At 40.0% G+C, this 21,773-nt stretch overlaps 1 protein-coding gene across 1 annotated transcript in view; it reads right to left on the bottom strand.

Annotated features, from left to right (window-relative positions):
* Positions 1-2,006: 2,006 nt before the first annotated feature.
* The window catches only part of LOC122808551 (membrane transport protein XK-like), a 589,568-nt gene continuing 569,801 nt past the window's right edge, over positions 2,007-21,773 (bottom strand). Inside the window, exon 3 of the mRNA XM_044079505.1 lies at positions 2,007-2,758. Coding sequence (XP_043935440.1) covers positions 2,007-2,758 — 752 coding nt within the window. The remainder of the gene's footprint in view (positions 2,759-21,773) is intronic.

The following is a 21,773-nucleotide window of genomic DNA, read 5'->3' as shown; positions in this document are numbered from 1 at the left end:
CAGAATGGACAATGCTGAACACACATTTTAACTTGAAGACAAGAAGTCAGTGTTTCAGAGTGAGTTTACTCCTTCTGGCAGACATTGGTCTATCAGTGTGGATAATAGACAGCAGAACTCTTAACTGAGGCCCGGAGGAAGCAACATGAATAATGGTGAGCACATCCCACATATCTATCACAAGGCACCAGTTTGAATAATGACTTTGTTTCTTAATTCAGAAAACAGAAGCACCAGCAAGAATAATGATGAGTACACCCCTCATCTCCAACACAGGGGCACCAGCATGGATAATGGGGAGCACACACATCATCTCCAACACAAGGGCACCAGAATGGATTTATGGGGAGTACACCCCTCATCTCCAACACAGGGGCAACAGCATGGATAATGGGGAGCACACCCATCATCTCCAACACAAGGGCACCAGAATGGATTTATGGGGAGTACACCCCTCATCCCCAACACAGGGGCACCAGCATGGATAATGGGGAGCACACACATCATCTCCAACACAAGGGCACCAGAATAGATTTATGGGGAGTACACCCCTCATCCCCAACACAGGGGCACCAGCATGGATAATGGGGAGCACACACATCATCTCCAACACAAGGGCACCAGAATAGATTTATGGGGAGTACACCCCTCATCTCCAACACAGGGGCACCAGCATGGATAATGGGGAGCACACCCATCATCTCCAACACAAGGGCACCAGAATGGATTTATGGGGAGTACACCCCTCATCCCCAACACAGGGGCACCAGCATGGATAATGGGGAGCACACACATCATCTCCAACACAAGGGCACCAGAATAGATTTATGGGGAGTACACCCCTCATCTCCAACACAGGAGCACCAGCATGGATAATGAGGAGCACACCCCTCATCTCTAAAACAAGGGCACCAGCATTAATAATGGTGGGCATACTCCTTAAATTAACCACAATGGTAGCAATGTAGGCTACAGCAGGTGTGGTTCTTTGAAAACAGTCTCTGAGACTCTTGCTCTGGGTTTAAAATACTGAGGTGAACAATTTTATTTGCTGGACCTATTTCAGAAAATTGCCTCAAGCAGCTATATGACTCTGGATATCTGAAAATATTACAAAATATCTTGTGTAGCTTACCCTTCTCTGCTGTCATTACCTTTGTTTCACTTGTTATTATAACCCCTCATCTTTCCTATCTCTGTCTCTCTTTCTCCCTCTCTTTTTTTTCTGTTTCCTCTTCTATTTATAGTTTGCCTTTTGGAAACATAATATTGTTGTTGTTGTTGTGTCTTTCGGCTTTGCTCGGTTAGGGGTCACCACAGTGGAACTCCGGTCTGCTAATGATTGGCAGTTGATTTTTACGTGCTGAGTTGCCAGCCCTAACGCACAACCTTCAACGAAGGTACGCCCATTCACGCATGTCTCCACGCAGAAGACCTTCTAGCTGAGAGTCGAACCGGTCAGCGTCTTACTGTGAGGCGACAACGCTACCGCAGCACCACCACAATATTAATAGCAAGTAATCCTTCCACAGAATAGCATTTCACTTGCAGTACAATGCAATGGTTTCCCACTTGAATGTAAACTGTCATTAGCTATACATAACTTTCTTTCAGGAATAAATTAATTTACTGGATAACATACATCTCAAATCCACAGTTACAATTCTAGTCTACATAAACAATTCATTGCTATATACATCATATACAGTATTTACACAAATACTCATAAATTAATTCTGCAGTCCAAAAATTTGCTCAATTTCTGTCATTCACATGCACAGCCTTGGAGAGTACAGCTATTCTCCATAGGCAGCTGTTGTCTTTATACATGTGGGATTGTACCAAAAGCCCTTCATTTTGGCTAATACCATGAGACTCTTTTTTTCTGTAAATTAAAAAAGAAACATTTATAAATGGATTATGTGATCCAAAAGACTCCTCACTGTCATTCATTAACTTGCACAACTTTCAAAGGTACAGCCACTCCCCATTAGCATTGCATTTTTTCAGACATTCTGGATTGCAACCAAAAGTTCTAGCTCTCCATTCTGGTTGAAATCATTAGAATTTGTTCTTACATTTGGTGTTCTCTGACAGCATATGTATTGCAACCAGTTTGCAAAGCTGTGTGTGAAGAGTCTTTGGCAGGGGTGACAGTAATAGTAAAAGAATAACATGAAAAGTATGGCAATGCAATAGCAGGTTAGTAACTGGACAGCTAGTAGTGGTGTGTTAATGTCCTCATAGAAATCAGTCTTGTGAAAGTGCCATAAAAGGATGAGCAACACATTCTCCAGTAAACGTATAACATAATATGATGCCAGCTCATGCCAGCTCAGTGACTTCTCGATTAAATCCTGGTCACTAAAGTTCAGGTGAATTGCAGACCAGCAGAATGTATTGATGCCAACGTACGTAAATGTGAGAAGGCACAACACCACAGATGTACCAAATTTGGTGAGGTCCTCAAATTCTGGCAGTGGTGCTTTGGACCTCCAGAACTGGATCCATGGAAAAAAGGAAAATACAATAATATTGGTAAGGACAATTAGGCAGATCCAAAATGTAAGGGCACTGCAGAAGATTACCAAAACTATAACCCGTGTGGCAATTTCCAAGACTCGCCAAATAGAGATACAGACAAGAGCCACTGGCTTCATTTGTATTCTGTAGTCATCATACCTCATCTCTATTGCCAGTATGCTACATATGAGGGCACCATTGGTGATAGATGCAAAGCAGGTGATCATCAGAAACCCTACAGAGAGAACAGAAAATCAGAATGTAAACTGGGAAATTGAATGGCATATTTATTATGTAATTCGGTGTTGGTAACACACTAAATATTTACTCATTTACAGCACATTGTTTGCTTAGCTTTATTTCTGTTTATCATCTCCTTTGGTTCTTTCTTCTTCTACTGTTTATTAATATGTTCCTGTTTTTACTTTATTTTAAAGATAGATTCTTACCTTAGGTAGTTTCCCATAATCTGAACAGTGGATGGCACCTTCTCTTCCAAATAAGATACAAAGTTATGTGGCCATTATTTTTGACATGGATGATTGATGTTTTGAACCCACTTACATAGCACACTGTGGCACTGTTATTATATCTTAGTTATATCTTAGAGGTTAAATCAAAGAACTACAATATCCTCAAGGGCTTGACATGACCCTTTTGACCTCTACCTACAAACAGTGTGACAGCATTACAAATTACTTAAGCACATAAAAGCTATTCAGCTGGAAAAGAAAAACTCCCACTAAGTAAGACTTGCCCTGTGTTTACACAGATTACAGATTCCCCGTGTTTAATGTAATGCAGCTGTACTATATTCCATCCTGCCACAGATTCCCTGTGTTTCATGTAATTCATCTGTACTACATTCCATCCTGCCACAGAATCACTGTGTTTCATGTAATGTAGTTGTACTACTTTCCATCCAGCGCAAATTCGCTGTGTTTCATGTAATGTAGTTGTACTACTACATTCCATCCTGCTGCAGATTCACTGTGTTTGATGTAATGTAGCTGTACTACGTTCCATCCTACCGCAGATTAACTGTATTTCATGTAATGTAGCTGTGCTGCATTCCATCCTGCCACAGATTCACTGTGTTTCATGTAATGTAGCTGTGCTACATTCCATCCTGACACAGATTCTCTGTGTTTCATGTAATGTAGCTGTGCTACATTCCATCCTGCTGCAGATTCACTGTGTTTCATGTAATGTAGCTGTGCTCCATTCCATCCTGCTGCAGATTCCATGTTTCATTTAATGTAGTTGTACTATGTTCCATCCTGCCATAGATTACCTGTGTTTCATGTAATGTAGCTGTGCTACGTTCCATTCTGCTGCAGATTCCCTATGTTTCATTTAATGTAGCTGTACTAAGTTCCATCCTGCCACAGATTCCCTGTGTTTCATGTAATGTAGCTGTACTATATTCCATCCTGCCACAGATTTGCTGTGTTTCATGTAATATAGCTGTACTACTATGTTCCATCCTGCTGCAGATTCACTGTGTTTCATGTAACGTAGCTGTACTATGTTCCATCCTGCCACAGATTCACTGTATTTCATGTAATGTAGCTATGCTACATTCCATCCTGCTGCAGATTCACTGTGTTTCGTGTAATGTAGCTGTGCTACATTCCATCCTGCTGCAGATTCTCTGTCTTTCATGTAATGTAGCTGTGCTACATTCCATCCTGCTGCAGATTCACTGTGTTTCATGTAATGTAGCTGTGCTACATTCCATCCTGCCACAGATTCACTGTGTTTCATGTAATGTAGCTGTGCTACGTTCCATCCTGCTGCATATTCCCTGTGATCATGTAATGTAGCTGTACTACGTTCCATCCTGCCAAAGATTCCCTGTGTTTCATGTAATGTACTGTGCTACATTCCATCCTGCCACAAATTCAATGTGTTTCATGTAATGTAGCTGTACTACATTTTCCATCCTGCCGCAGATTCACTGTGTTTCATGTAATGTAGATATGCTATGTTCCATCCTGCCACAGATTCACTGTTTCATGTAATGTAACTATACTACATTCCATCCTGCTGCAGATTTACTATGTTTCATGTAATGAAGCTATATACATTCCATCCTGGCACAGATTCACTGTGTTTCACATAATGTAGCTGTACTACATTCTATCCTGCTGCAGATTCCCTGTGTCACATGTAATGTATCTGTACTCACAAGAGTCTTCCGAGTATTGTTTCATTATCCATCCACCCATCCACAATCCCTTTATCCCATTTTTACAAATGGGGTTGGGATCTCACTTTAACAATGGCAATCACTTAGCGCCAAGGTTCACACTGTCAAGTAGCTAGCCCTGATTTGGCTGTTCTTCCATACCACACAGTTTTCCTACTTACCACTGCAAAATATACTGTTAGAATATGTTCCACTTTCACTTTTTCTTATTTCATTTTTCCTTTTCCTTCTACCAAGTTATGTCAGAAAGCAATTTTCAGTTTAGTATACCCTTCCTAGTCGGAACATTTCAAATCAAAACAGAACAGGCAGTTAGAGCTCCTTCTGTGGAGTTAGAAGAATCAGTTTCTGTTACAGCAGAGATAAAAAATAAGGACAGCCATATATTCTGAAGTGATGGAGCCACATAAATCAGATATGTCTTGTGCTCATGGTATTACCATATATCCTGAAGTGATGAAACTTCATAAATCAGAGGTATCTAGTGTTCATTCCTATGGTGTTACCATATATCCTGAAGTGGTAGAACTTCATAAATCAGAGATATCTTGTGTTCATTCCTGTGGGGTTACCATATATCCTGAAGTGGTGGAACTTCAAAATCAGAGATATATTGTGTTCATTTATATGGTGTATGGAGAGGCTATGGGCACCATTTATGTTAATGTGAATGTTTTATATGAACTGAGTGCCTTTATACAATGGTTGTAATCAATTAAACTGCTTTAAGCATGCCACAACATCTGTTTGCTGCAAGTGCACTGCAACTCACTTTAACTTAGAAGTGACAAAATGTGCATTTGAAAAAACAGGCAGATTTATACCTAAGTATTGTCACTAGATGTCCAATAGCTCTTGTGGAATAGCAGATTTGGATTCAATGGGGAAATATTCAGTCGAAGACTGCAGTGGTTAGTTTAGTTTTGTGGAATCCATTGGATTCAGTGGGGCAATATTCAATCGAAGACTGCAGTGGTTAGTTTAGTTTTGTGGAATCCAAAGCCAATTTTTGTAATGCGTTGTTACTGTTACTGCCCCAACTCATTAACTTTTACTGGCTGCTAACAAGTTCCATTTAGAACTGTTAGTTTTTTCTCAGAAATATGACAGTGAATATGGTGTCTATTAATATTTTTAATAAGAAGAAGTGACATCATATCTATTCCTATGTCACTGAAGGCAGTCAGCATACAGCCTGCAGCTTACTCAGCATAATTTGTATTATGCTAGTAAGGAGCGTTGGGCATCATTTAAGCCATCTGCACTCCATGTTTGTTTGGACACCAAACATAAAAGGGGAAGGACTTCCTTTTCTTTTTTTTTTTTTAATCAAGCAACAGTTTGTACCTAATTGCTAAAGTTACTTGCTCCATTTATATGATGTGCTCACAAATATATCTAAGCACGTCAGACATTACTTTGTATATGTTATTTACAGTGAGTCACACTGTACACTTGCACAAATTAATCACATTAAACAGAGAAAGGTGCAGCAACAAGGTACAGTGGTTAAGGTGTATGGCTTTCAACCGCAAGGTGCAGGGTTTGATTCTCACCACTGGGAAGAGCTTAACAGATTAAAGATGTGTATTTTGAGACTGAGGAGGGTGGCCTAATGGCTAAGGTGTTTGCCTTACAAACACAAGGTGCAAGGTTTGAGTCTCACAAGGGATAATTGGCTAGGCTTAAAATGGCTCGCAACGGCAGTTAGCTTAGAACTAACCTATGAACAAAAATGGACTTATTGATGTAACATACTTCTGACTCTTTATCACACAAACTATACACAAAAAATGGAGGCTAGAATTCCAAACATAACCAGGCATTTCAAAGACACAGATCAGGAATTAACATTTGAAGTACAGTATTACTGCTTAAATCGCTTTGAAATGTGAAATAGTTAATGAGACATCTAAGGTGCACTCGTGCTAAGTCATTGTTAGCTGTAACTGTACTTGTTTTAATTCCTCACTGCCTCAGAGGCATTTTGCGTTAGCTGCCAAAGTAATCTAGAACTGGCCAGCTTTCAGAAGCTTAGACTTCCTGCCCTCTCTCTTCATGTGACACCTGATAGGCTGAACATATCTTGAGAGGGGATCCTTTAACTGTAACATGAAGTGTTCAGGCTGTTTTGCTTCCACTAAGAAAGAGAGGAAAGTACCTGATGTCAGAATCATCTATCAAGAGAAAACTTGCAGCCAATCATAGTACCATATAAAAACCAAATTCATCACCAACCGAATCGATAATATCGAAACCCACCTCAGCTATGCACAATCTTGGGAATAGCAAGGGGTTCTGTCACTGAAGCAGTGAGCAATTTGAACATCTACTGTGACAGGTAGGTAGCTGTACTATGTTCATCATTCCCATTACATCAGTGACATTTTGAGTAAATTCCCAAAGCATACCCTACTTGGAAGGTGGAAGGATAAGGATCCAGGAGCCTCTGGAGAGTGGTCTTAGGAAAGCCGGCTCTGGACCTTGAAAAGGAAACCAGTTTATTTATTTATTTATTATTTATATATTTATTTGGCATTTGTTTACTGGGAAAGTCTGAGTGAGCCTTGAAGTACCCATTTTCAGCAGAGACCCATGGAGAAAATCTCCAGATACCTATGGTTAACAGAATGAAAATGAAACAGAATGAAAAAGCAGACATAATAATGTCATTACATTCAAGCACAAATATGAAAATAACATGTTAGTTTGTCAGAATGAGAACTTAACAGACATAATGAGGTCATAAAATTCAAGCACAAAATTTGAAAAACTACACATTAGTTTGTCAGAATAAAAACTCAACAGACATAATAAAGTTATAGTGTTCAAGTACAGATTATATAAAAAGCCTAATAATAGGAAGATCCAACATTATTTACATAATGGATGATTATCATAATGATTAGTAATATTCTAGAGGTCATAAAATATGGTAATAGATTATATTGGTGAAGGCATAGGCTAGTACGAGTAGAGAAATGTAGGGTATGATAGAGGGGATAGTAGGAATAGATGTGGAAAAAGTATGCATGTAACCACAGGGGAGTACGTGTATAGGAAGGGAGGGTAGGGTATGTTAGTACTGTAGTTATGATAGATAGGGGAGAAATAGAAAAAAGTATAAGAGTACCTCAGCTTGGGCTCATACAAGAGCAAATCCAAGCTTTGTTACAGTAATCTTTTATACAGGTTTTGAAGGAATGCAGATTAGTAGCAGTTTTGATAGTTAAAGGAAGGAAGTTCCATAGTTTTGCCACAGAGCAGGAGTAAAATCTTAGACCTGGTGTTTTGTTAGGTTTATAAGTTGTGAGGGTATGTTTATCTTCAGATATGAGATGTTTATTTGGGATATAAAAGTTGATTAATGGGCCAAGTGCAGGACAAGCTATTGGATTGTGAATGATTTTGTATACCATAGTAAGCTGTGCGTATTGGACGTGGAGGGGGAGTTCAACCCATCTTAGGGAATGTAGGGCTTTACAGTGATGAATTAGAGGGGTTGCATTTATGGCAAATTTGACAAATTTTGTTATAGCAGCTTTCTAGTTTTATTCTTAGGAAGGCCTGCAAGTTAATTAGAATTGGAGCCCCATGTAACGGTGAGGACAAGAAGTAGGTTTTGGCCTGATTAATTGTGGTAGCTGCTGTGAGGAAGTTTTTATTCCTGTATAGCATGACTACTTTTTGGTGTTTTCTTTTTTTTTTTATACTGTTTTGTATGTGTAGGTCAAACTTTACATTATTATCAGTTTTGACACCTAGGAGTCGAGTATGCTGTACCAATTCAATTTCAGTATTGTTGACTGAAAATATCTTGAAGTTTGTTTTGTTGGACCTGCGGGATTTGTGGGTGAAGAGTAGGATCTTTGTTTTTTTGAGGGGGAATTCAGTAGGAGTTCAACATTGAAGAGCCATGTTTCTATGGAAGAGAAAACTTGGTGTGTTATGTGTCTGATAAGCAGATGATAGGGTCTATATTATATAATCGAACTTATAAAACTTCGAATCCCATATGTTCGACAACCTGGTGGACAGTAGTCTCTCCTTTGATAGTCACATCGCCACAGTAGTCAGTAAGTCCTTCTACATGGCACACCTCATCATAAAAGGGTTCTCATCCAGGAAAAAAGAGGTCATTGTTCCCCTCTACTCGTCACTCATTAGATCCATTATGGAGTACAATGCCCCTTTTGGAATGTACCTCACAAGACATCTGCAGCAGCTGGAAAGGCCACAGAAGTACCTCACAAAGAGGATTACTGGCCTCAAACAAATGCCCTGCACTGACCACCTCAAAAAACTCCAGCTTTACTCCATAGCATATCGCCTACTCTGAGGTGATCTCTGCCTAATATATAAAGCTATGTCAAACCCAGAGCTGTTGGACATGCTACACCTAAAGAAATCCCAATCCCTCTGAGCTACACGCTCTAGGGACCTAAACCTTGTCACCACAATAAACAGGACATGTTGGAGGGATAGATTCCTATCCCAGAGACTTCCTATACTCTGGAACAAGCTACCCATCTACGTCAAGCAAAGTTCTCCATTAGCACTCTTCAAGATATATCTTGATGAGTGGATAGGAAATAGTAAATACACCCTGGGGATCACTTCTGTGTCTCTGCTGAACAGTGGCACAGAAAAATAACTTTCTTGGCTGGCATAAGCTATGGAACCTTGCTGGCTAGGCTTACTTAGGCCCTTGGGCCGATAGCCTAGTACCTACCTATGAACCTATGAACCTATATGATCGAAGGTTGAAAGTTCGAATATATAATAAAAAAAAAAAAAAACTTACCTTAATGGTGCAGGCAGGGGGTGTAAGCCCCCCTGCGCCCCCACACCCCCTACTTAAATATACCAACTCTGAGATCGCACTTCAGTGCAGAAAAGGGAAATTCTCCCATTCTGGACTGAATGGCGCCATTATGCTTAACCTTCGAACACTTGAAATGTCGATCATATGGTGTCGACCATATGACGTTGAAATTTCAAGCATTTGAGGTTCTAATAGGAACCCAGATGATAGTGGGGTCATCTGAATATTGGATTAGTGTGCTTTCACAGGAGAAGGTATGTAAGTTATTGATAAAGACATCAAATAGTAATGGGCCAAGGATGAATCCTTGAGGTACACTTGTGGGGGTGATGTGATATGGGGAGATAGAGCCCTGTCATTTTACTGCTTGCTGCCTGTCAGCTAGGAAGTGAGGAAGAGGAGGACAGATCAATGCTGGAAATTCTTTAAAGAGTTTTGGGTGAGATACCATGTCAAATACTTTTGACAAATCTAGAAATATTGTAGATCCCAGTTTGAGAATGTCACAGGCTTTAATGACAGAGTCCATGAAAGATAATAAGGCTGCTGAAGTACTATGTGTAGGTCTAAAGCCGCAGTGAGTGTGGGAAAGCAGGTTGTTGTGTGTAAGATGGTGGAGAAGTTGTAGGTGCACACATTTTTCTAGAATCTTAGAGAGGAGGGACAAGATTGCAATAGGACAAAAGTTTGTCATGCCAGTGGAGTTGCCTCCCTTATGTAAAGACATAACGTGCAGAGAGGCATGTATTTAACTGATTAAAGGTAATGCACAGGAAGGTTCTTCATGATAAATATGCTTACATGAAACAATGACAAAAGTCTCAGTAAACTTGTAGGTGTAGGCCTTTGTGACAGAGATCCTACAATACTGGCGTCAGATGTAGTGACCACAGGCTATGAAATAATAACAATAGTCTCAGTAAAACTGTTTGTAGCGATTTGTGAAGGTATTAACAGAGGACGAGGTTACTTCCTCTAGAATGCTTCTACAATCCACCCCTTTCCAATATGCTATCAAGGGGGATAGGGCCCACGTCAAGTGAGCCTTACCATTGCCTGAAAGAGATTTATGATTTACAATAGTGGGAGTAGCAGAAAACAGGACAACCATCATGTGCTAGTTTGCTTAGAGACTGTATTACCTTTCTTAACCTCTGTATAGGAGACAAACAGCAGTTCAACATTCCTAAATGATTTTGTTCTGTCAAGGTAATATCTGGGCTGCCTGTGTGTTTCCCAGGTATGTAAAATCTTTTCTCCCTTGTTTTGGGCTCACGATAGAACACTGGAAGATTGAATGCTTGATTCAAGATAAATTCAGACACATTAATGATGGATTAATGAGTAGCATAATCCTGTCCTTATCAAAAGTCAGAGTTGCCTACCATGAGTACTTGCTGCTCACAGACTTACCTTACAGATGTCAGAGGAATAAGTAAAACAGTCTTCCAAGTAATGAGCCATAAATCAGCCTGAGAGGCAGATTCAAAATGAGGTAAGCTCAATTTCTAAGCACAAAATTGAGATTCCAGGGAGAAGGAATTTGTTTTCAAGGGGGTTTCACTTGCAACACTTTCACAAACTGATTAACCACAAAAAGAGATGAAAGAGGGGGATCCATGGCTGCAAGATGCACTTTGATAGAACCATATTACACATCATCTCTAAGTAGCTTACAGAAATATTTCTATGCCAGTGGATTCAAAGTCCTTTCAGGACCTCTGTTATTGGTAGCCATTACAATGAAAACCTCTTCCACTTGTAAATGTAAGATTTTCTTGTTGCAGGATTTCTCCCCTCCTTAAATACACTCTGAATGTCCTCATGGAACAAGTGCCTAAAATGTATTAAAATAGAATCATCCAGGTTGTCAGTTGCAATTGCTCTAAGTTGGGGTGCAACCCTGATGCTGCGTGAGTACATCTTGCTTTTGAGGAAGCTTCTGGTATATGCCCTTGGTCAATTCCATTAAAAGGAAGAACCAATTTTGCCTGGAACAAAAGGAGGTTACCACAATGATCTTTGGTAATTATAAATCTCATGAAGTGCCTTGGCAATCATTGGAAAGGATAGAAATTCATACAGGAACATTTCTGGCCATGGGAATGATACAGTGTCTGCCTTACAAGCATGGTTACAAGGATGTCTTGAACAGAATTTTTTCAGTTGTCTGTTTTGAAAGGAGGTAAACAAATCTGCCTTAGGTGCTCCCTACATCTGGAGCAAGTCCTAAAAGAGCTATACATGGAACTTCCACTCATGATGGTCTGTCCAGGATCTGCTTAGTTTGTTCATAGGTTCATAGGTAGGTACTAGCCTATTGGCCCTAGGGCCTATATAAGCCTAGCCAAATGTACCCCGGCTTTCGCCACCAAAGAAAATTATTTTCCTGTGCCACTGTTGAGCAGAGCCACAGAAGTGATCCCCAGGGTGAATTTCCTAGCTCCCATCCAATCATCAAAATTTTTCTTGAAGAGTGATAATGAGGAGCTTTGTTTGATATAGATAGGTAGTTTGTTCCAGAGTATGGGAAGTCTCTGGGACAGGAATCTATTGCTCCAGCATGTTCTGTTTATTGTGGTGACGAGGTTTAGGTCCCTAGAGTGTGTAGCTCGTAGGAATTGGGATTTCTTTAAGTGGAGCATGTCTAAAAGCTCTGGGTTTGACATAGCTTTGTGTGTTAGGCAGAGATCGCCTCTGAGTAGGTGATATGCAATGGAGTAAAGCTGCAGTTTTTTGAGACGGTCTGCATAGGGCATCTCTTTGAGGCCGGTAATCCTCTTTGTGAGGTATTTCTGTGGCCTTTCCAGTTGTTGTAGATGTCTTGTGAGGTACATACCAAAAGGGGCATTGTACTCTATAATGGGGCTAATGAGTGACAAGTAGAGGGGAACAATGACCTCTTTTTTCCTGGATGAGAAACCTTTTGTGATGAGGTGTGCCACATAGAAGGATTTCCTGACTACTGTGGCAATGTGATTATCAAAGGAGAGACTATTGTCCACCTGTGTCCCAAGGTCTCTTATCACACTTTCGGTGTTAAGTAGACTACCACCTATGTGGTGGTTCATGGGTACTAAGTTTTTACCAAAAGGGATGACAATGCACTTTTTGGCATTGAGCTTGAGGCCATGGCTTTGACACCAGGCATCTGTCTCAGCGAGGCCTTTTTGTAGGATGTCCACAACTTTTGGAGTTTTGATTATGGCTCCTAGTTTGGAGTCATCTGCAAACTTCGTTAGCCAAAGACCTTCTGTGTTGGCCTGTACTTCAGAGAAGTAGATGCCAAACAGGAGAGGACCCAGGACTGAACCCTGTGGTACTCCACTTGTCACTGGTCTGATGTTGGCTTTGGAGTCTGCTACTTTCACAGTGTGGGTTCTGTCAGTGAGCCAGTTGGCAACCCATCTTGTGACATAGGGATTTATACCTAGTTTAGTGAGTTTATCTATAATTCCAGAGTGGGGGATGGTGTTGAAAGCCTTGGTGAGATCTAGATAGGCTGTGTGAACCACCTTACCCTCATCTACGGCTTTGGTGACTACTTCAAAGAAGTCTATCTGGTTTAGGAGACATGATCTGCCTTTTACAAATCCGAACTGGGAGGGGTCCTGAGTTTGGAGATTACCAATGTCATTGTTTATAAGTTCCATGATGATACGCTCCATAGCCTTGCAAACCAGGCTTGTTAGGCTAATGGGGCAGTAGTTTTCGGGGTCTGTGGTGGCTCCCCCTTTGTGGAGTGGGATAACTGTTGCTGTGCGCCATTCAGTGGGCACATAGCCTGAGGTGAACATGGTACTTAGGTGGGGTGCCAGTTCATTCTGTAGTTCATGTAGAACACAGCCTGGGATGTTGTCAGGTCCCATGGATGCTGTGTTCTTGGCTTTGGATAGTGTGTTTTTTACCTGTGCAGCCATGATTACAGGAACTTTGCATTTTTCTGGTATAGAGATGGGCCCTTTAGGGGATGACAGAGGGGTAAAGTTAGCACTGAACCTATCTGCCAGGATGTTGGCAATATCAGTTGGTTCTGTATATTTAGTGCCATTGTGTTGCAACTCAGAGCAGATCTGAGTGTTGCCATTGAGATTCTTGACATAGCTATAGAATGCTTTGTGGTTGTCTTTATAGTCAGTGGCGATATTGTTTTCATAACTAGCTTTGGAGGATGTCAGCTTCTTACTGAGGCTGACCAGGGAGTTTCTCCAATCATGGGATTTTACTCTTTTTTGCAACAGTTTCTTTATTCTGTTGTAGAGTTTGTTTATGGCAGGGAACCACCAGATTGGTTTCCTTTTTTTGGAGGATGGCATCTTGGTGCTGTTAGGGATTGCACGATCCATGCACTCGTGTAAGTGCTTATAAAGTGCATTTGTGTAGGATTCAGCAGTCATACCTCTATTGTCCGTCAGCATGGGTGTTGTGAAGTTTGCCACTTCTGTCTTAAGAAGCATGAAGTTGGCTTTGAAAAATTTTTTTACTGTGGTTTACCTAATGGGGGTTGGGGGGGGGGTGTGGATGTCTAGAGTGATTAGCTTGTGGTCGGATCTGACCAACGAGGAACTGACCTCTGGTGTGGAGCACCAGTTGCCCATGTTGGTAATAACCCCTGGTGCCTGGTGCCCCTGGTGGGGGTGTGGATATGTTTATCCATGGCATTGGAATTTATGAATTCCAGAAAACGTTGAGCACAAGAGTTGGTACATGAGTAGTTTTCCCAGTTAATGGTAGGGTAGTTGAAATCGCCCATTATTAGAGTATTAGGTTGTACTCTAATATTTTCCAGTGTATTAAGAAATGAGGAGTGGGAATCCTGGGGCATGGTGGGGGATCAGTAGCAAGGTACAATTTGGATTGCGGTCTTGCCCAGAGTTAGTTGCACTTGGATAATTTCGGATGCATTATGCTGAGCAACTAGCTTGGAGGTGTGGATATCCTTAATGAATATGGACACGCCTCTGCCTTTAGTGTTTCGGTCCAGGATAGGTGGCCAAAAGGTGTGGTATGAATTATAGCCTGGTAATACAGGGGTACTCTCTGGAGCCTTGAACTAGGTCTCTGTCACTGCACAGATGTCGATGTTCTCTATTTTAAGGAGTGCCTCGAGAGAGTGCATTTTGAGGTTTAGACTTCTAGCATTGAGTAGCAATACCCTCAGATTCTTCTTGCCTGTACCTGTTAGGGTGGTGAATTTGTCATTTGAACTTTGCCTAAAAAAGGCAATATAGGGGTGGCTAGAGCCTTAGCCAGTATCCGGAATCCCAGGGACGACAGGTGCAGGCCATCTCTGGCAAAGCATCGTGGCTTGTCGATCATGTCATCCCAGGCAGACAGATACTGGATCCCCTTAGAATGACACCAGAAGCTTAGCCAATTGTTGAAGTCAATCATTTTGTCCTTGTACTGTGATATCATTCTGGGTGATGGCAGGATGCTACTCAGGGCTAGGGTCATACCTGCCTGGGCTACAAGATTGGACAGCTCCTCCATGTCCCTTTTCATGTAGTCCAAGGAGGTACATCTCAGGTCATTCACACCAACATGGACAATGACAGAGTCATATCTGTACTTGTTGTGGAGTGACCTGAGTACATGCGTTATGTGGCGGATCCTGGCACCCGACAGGCAGCTGACAGTAACTTTCTCCTTGTTTAGCCTGGTGAGTGGAACATCAGTGTGCCTGACTATACAGTCACCTATGACTAGAGTGTTGGGTACGTTGTTATGCCTTATGGGCTGTGGTTGAGTGGCACACTGAGTTTGTGGGCTATGTGTTATTTGGGTTGTGTTGGGGGTGGAAGCTACTTGTGTTTCTGCTTTGGAGGTCCCTGTTGATTGGGCAGGATGTTACTGAGAGCCTCCGTGAATGTAGGTGTGTGTTTTGTATTTCTATGTGTGTGTTTTGGTGGTGTAGGTTTTGAGGGACTATGTGCTGACTGTGGTGTGGTGCAAGTGTTTACCTTCTCCTCTTGACTGTCTAGTCCAGTCTTGGGTGAAGAGAGCTTTGCTTCCAGTTTGGCTATATAAGTGCATATCTCACAGGTTGTAGTGTTGGGTGGTAGGAGGAGAGGATTGTCTGTGTACATGAGGCAATTACTGCAATGCCCCAAGATGCCCAGATTCATCAGGTAGACAGGAGAAAACACCGGGAGCTGACCCTTAGACATGCCTGAATAGGTGTTCATTTGTTAAGCACTAGAAACTGTTTTCCTCTACACAGTGAGGAAAGTTGAGTTCTGTACTAACTTGTAGATTATTTAGTGATAACAATAAGTTCAAGTGCTGAAACAAAAAACTGGCTAGTTCTAAGAAACAAAATTAAGCTAGAAGGCTTCCCTCCAACACAGAAAGGCTTGGGTGCCTAGAAGCCTACAAATAGTCCTGGACACAGCAAATATATATCCAGGCTAGACTTCCCACAGGAAAGGAAGGAAACAAGCTTAGAAATTCTTTTTTTTTTTTTTTTTTTTTTTTTTTTTTAGTGGAAAGAGGGAAAGGAGTAGCAGAAACTAAGCTGATTGGCCTTCTCAAATGTTATCCCTGTACTGGGTAGAATGAGGAAATGACATTAGACTGGGAGGAGGGTCCCAGATCAAATTTACACAAGGGGCGGGAAACTGCAAAGCCACCAACTATAAAAACACCATACCAACAGGCAGGGAGGGTGGGAAACAAACTGCAGAAATGTTTCTCGCAGAAGAAAAGCAGCAGTGAGCCTTTAAATGAAAGTTTTAAACAGCTAAAGGAGCCTCTAGAAAAAGAGTTTTAACTGCAACAAGTTATCAAAAACAAACAACCCAACAGATGCTTAATAAAAGTGGACAATTTCCAGTTAATACCTCACACACAGTGAAACTAGCTAGAAAAATATACAGTACACAAAGTGCTATAATTAACAAAGGAATAAAGAACAAAATAAGCAATAAACAGGATATTTAAAGTTATATATTATAGTTCCGAGTTTGCTCAGTGTCCTTCCTTCGATTAGCTCAGTGTGAAATGGCAGAAACACTCACAACTTAACTTCTTAGGTAACAGGAAGTTGAAACCTGAGACAACTTTTAAGAAAAACGCTCAAAAAAACCAATGAGTTGCTTAGTCTAAGCTGTAGCCCAGGTGACCTCAGTCAGCCAATGACCTTAAACAATTCTCTCTCACTGAAATGCCTGATGGCTTTCGCTAAAACAAGATGTCCCTGAATATGTGCTCAGACACACAGCCTACACAAACACTAGGCCCAAATACAGGCCTGAAAATGGAAATGCTACAAATACACCAAGTACTTAGAAACAAACTGCAGAAATGTTTCTTGCAGCAAAAAAGCAGCAGTGAGCCTTTAAATGAAAGTTTTAAACAGCTAAAGGAGCCTGTAGAAAAAGAGTTTTAACTGCAACAAGTTATCAGAAACAAACAACCCAACAGATGCTTAATAAAAGTGGACAATTTCCAGTTAATACCTCACACACAGTGAAGCTATCTAGAAAAATATACAGTACACAAAGTGCTATAATTAACAAAGAAATAAAAAACAAAATAAGCAATAACAGGATACTTAATGTTATATATTATAGTTCAGAGTTTGCTCAGTGTCCTTCCTTTGATTAGCTCAGTGTGAAATGACCAAGACACTCACAACTTAACTTCTTAGGAAACAGAAAGTTGAAACCTGAGACAACTTTTAAGAAAAAAGCTCAAAAGAACCAATGGGGTGCATAGTCTAAGCTGTAGTCCAGGTGACCTCAGTCAGCCAATGACCTTAAACAATTATCTCTCAATGAAATGCCTAATGGCTTTGGCTAAACCAAGATGTCCTTGAATATGTGCTCAGAAACACAGCCTCCACAAACACTAGGCCCAAATACAAGCCTGAATATGGAAATACTACAAATATCCCCATTACTTAGAAACAAACTGCAGAAATGTTTCTCGCAGCAGAAAAGCAGCAGTGAACCTTTAAATGAAAGTTTTAAACAGCTAAAGGAGCCACTAGATAAAGAGTTTTAACTACAACAAGTTATCAGAAACAAACAACCCAACAGATGCTTAATAAAAGTGGACAATTTCCAGCTAATACCTCACACACAGTGAAACTAGCTAGAAAAATAAAAAGTACACAAAGTGCTATAATGAACAAAGAAATAAAGAACACAATAAGCAAAAAACAGGATAATTAATGTTATATATTATAGTTCCGAGTTTGCTCAGTCTCCTTCCTTTGATTAGCTCAGTGTGAAATGGCAGAGGCAATCACAACTTAACTTCTTAGGTAACAGAAAGTTGAAACTTGAGACTACTTTTAAGAAAAAAGCTCAAAAGAACCAATGAGGTGCTTAGTCTAAGCTGTAGTCCAGGTGACGTCAGTCAGCCAATGACTTTAAGCAATTCTCTCCCACTGAAATGCCTGATGGCTTTGGCTAAACCAATATGTCCCTAAATATGTGCTCAGACACACACCCTCCACAAACACTAGGCCCAAATACAAGCCTGAATATGGAAATGCTACAAATATCCCCACTACTTAGAAATAAACTGCAGAAATAGTTCTCGCAGCAGAAAAGCAGCAGTGAGCTTTTAAATGAAAGTTTTAAACAGCTAAAGGAGCCTCTAGAAAAAGAGATTTAACTGCAACAAGTTATCAGAAACAAACAACCCAGCAGATACTTAATAAAAGTGGACAATTTCCAGTTAATACCTCACACACAGTGAAATTACCTAGAAAAATATACAGTACACAAAGTGCTATAATTAACAAAGAAATAAAGAACAAAATAAGCAAAAAACAGGATACTTAATGTTATATATTATAGTTCAGAGTTTGCTCAGTGTCCTTCCTTCGATTAGCTCAGTATGAAATGGCAGAGACAATCACAACTTAACTTCTTAGGTAACAGAAAGTTGAAACCTGAGACAACTTTTAAGAAAAAAGCTCAAAAAAACCAATGAGGTGCTTAGACTAAGCTGTAGTCCAGGTGACCTCAGTCAGCCAATGACCTTAAGCAATTCTCTCTCACTGAAATGCCTGATGGCTTTGGCTAAACCAAGATGTCCCTGAATATGTGCTCAGACACACAGCCTCCACAAACACTAGGCCCAAATAGAAGCCTGAATATGGAAATGCTACAAATATCCAAACTACCTAGAAATAAACTGCAGAAATGTTTCTCGCAGCAGAAAAGCAGCAGTGAGCTTTTAAATGAAAGTTTTAAACAGCTAAAGGAGCCTCTAGAAAAAGAGTTTTAACTGCAACAAGTTATCAGAAACAAACAACACAACAGATACTTAATAAAAGTGGACAATTTCCAGTTAATACCTTACACACAGTGAAATTAGCTAGAAAAATTTACAGTACACAAAGTGCTATAATTAACAAAGAAATAAAGAACAAAATATGCAAAAAACAGGATACTTAATGTTATATATTATAGTTCAGAGTTTGCTCAGTGTCCTTCCTTCGATTAGCTCAGTGTGAAATGGCAGAGACAATCACAACTTAACTTCGTAGGTAACAGAAAGTTGAAACCTGAGACAACTTTTAAGAAAAAAGCTCAAAAGAACAACTGAGGTGCTTAGACTAAGCTGTAGTCCAGGTGACCTCAGTCAGCCAATGACCTTAAGCAATTCTCTCTCACTGAAATGCCTGATGGCTTTGGCTAAACCAAGATGTCCCTGAATATGTGCTCAGACACACAGCCTCCACAAACACTTGGCCCAAATACAAGACGGAATATGGAAATGCTACAAATATTCCCAGTACTTAGAAACAAACTGTAGAAATGTTTCTCATAGAAGAAAAGCAGCAGTGAGCCTTTAAATGAAAGTTTTAAGCAGCTAAAGGAGCCTCTAGAAAAACAGTTTTAACTGCAACAAGTTATCAGAAACAAACAACCCAACAGATGCTTAATAAAAGTGGACAATTTCCAGTTAATACCTCACACACAGTGAAATTGGTTAGAAAAATATACAGTACACAAAGTGCTATAATTAACAAAGAAATAAAAAACAAAATAAGCAAAAAACAGGATACTTAACATTATATATTATAATTCTGAGTTTGCCAGTGTCCTTCTTTCGATTAGCTCATTGGGAAATGGCAGAAACACTCACAACTTAACTTGTTAGGTAACAGAAAGTTGAAACCTGAGACAACTTTTAAGAAAAAAACTCAAAAGAACCAATGAGGAGCTTAGTCTAAGCTGTAGCCCAGGTGACCTCAGTCAGCCAATGACCTTAAACAATTTTCTGTCACTGAAATGCCTGATGGCTTTGGCTAAACCAAGATGTCTCTGAATATGTGCTCAGACATGCAGCCTCCACAAAAACTAGGCCCAAATACAAGCCTGAATACGGAAATGCTGCAAATATCCCCACTACTTATAAATAAACTGCAGAAATCTTTCTCGCAGCAGAAAAGCAGCAGTGAGCCTTTAAATGAAAGTTATAAACATCTAAAGGAGCCTGTGGAAAAAGAGTTTTAACTGCAACAAATTATCAGAAACAAACAACCCAACAGATGCTTAATAAAAGTGGACAATTTCCAGTTAATACCTCACACACAGTGAAACTAGTTAGAAAAATATGCAGTACACAAAGTGCTATAATTAACAAAGAAATAAAGAACAAAATAAGCAGTAAACAGGATACTTAATGTTATATATTATAGTTCCGAGTTTGCTCAGTGTCCATCCTTCTATTAGCTCAGTGTGAAATGGCAGAAACACTCACAACTTAACTTCTTAGGAAATGGAAAGTTGAAACTTGAGACTACTTTTAAGAAAAAAGCTCAAAAGAACCAATGAGGTGCTTAGTCTAAGCTGTAGTCCAGGTGACCTCAATCAGCCAATGACTTTAAACAATTCTCTCTCACTGAAATGCCTGATGGATTTGGCTAAACCAAGATGTCCCTGAATATGTGCTCAGACACACAGCCTCCACAAACACTAGGCCCAAATACAAGCCTGAATATGGAAATGCTACAAATATCCCCACTACCTAGAAATAAACTGCAGAAATGTTTCTCACAGCAGAAAAGCAGCAGTGAGCTTTTAAATGAAAGTTTTAAACAGCTAAAGGAGCCTCTAGAAAAAGAGTTTTAACTGCAACAAGTTATCAGAAACAAACAACCCAACAGATACTTAATAAAAGTGGACAATTTCCAGTTAATACCTCACACACAGTGAAATTAGCTAGAAAAATATACAGTACACAAAGTGCTATAATTAACAAAGAAATAAAGAACAAAATATGCAAAAAACAGGATACTTAACGTTATATGTTATAGTTCAGAGTTTGCTCAGTGTCCTTCCTTCGATTAGCTCAGTGTGAAATGGCAGAGACAATCACAACTTAACTTCTTAGGTAACAGAAAGTTGAAACCTGAGACAACTTTTAAGAAAAAAGCTCAAAAGAACCAATGAGGTGCTTAGACTAAGCTGTAGTCCGGATGACCTCAGTCAGCCAATGACCTTAAGCAATTCTCTCTCACTGAAATGCCTGATGGCTTTGGCTAAACCAAGATGTCCCTGAATATGTGCTCAGACACACAGCCTCCACAAACACTCGGCCCAAATACAAGCCGGAATATGGAAATGCTACAAATATTCCCAGTACTTAGAAACAAACTGCAGAAATGATTCTCTTAGAAGAAAAGCAGCAGTGAGCCTTTAAATGAAAGTTTTAAGCAGCTAAAGGAGCCTCTAGAAAAACACTTTTAACTGCAACAAGTTATCAGAAACAAACAACCCAACAGATGCTTAATAAAAGTGGACAATTTCCAGTTAATACCTGACACAGAGTGAAATTGGTTAGAAAAATATACAGTACACAAAGTGCTATAATTAACAAAGAAATAAAAAACAAAATAAGCAAAAAACAGGATACTTAACATTATATATTATAATTCTGAGTTTGCTCAGTGTCCTTCTTTCGATTAGCTCATTGTGAAATGGCAGAAACACTCACAACTTAACTTGTTAGGTAACAGATAGTTGAAACCTGAGACAACTTTTAAGAAAAAAACTCAAAATAACAAATGAGCTTAATAAAGTGACATGTCCAGTGCAATACCTAAACACTGAACTGAAGAAAACTGTAAAATGTCCTAAAAGACACACAGTACAAACACGGCCAATAAACCAATTAAAGTCAAATTCCCCTACTTAGCAAATGCAAACTCCGGAGAACAGCATGGAGCCTAATGAATAGCTTTGGACC

The sequence above is a fragment of the Protopterus annectens genome, chromosome 8.part0 (assembly GCF_019279795.1).
Source record: "Protopterus annectens isolate FY-2018-M chromosome 8.part0, PAN1.0, whole genome shotgun sequence".
In the NCBI taxonomy this organism is placed as follows: domain Eukaryota; kingdom Metazoa; phylum Chordata; order Ceratodontiformes; family Protopteridae; genus Protopterus; species Protopterus annectens.
The sequence above is the reverse complement of the archived record's forward strand: the minus strand, read 5'-3'. Positions and strand labels throughout refer to the sequence as shown.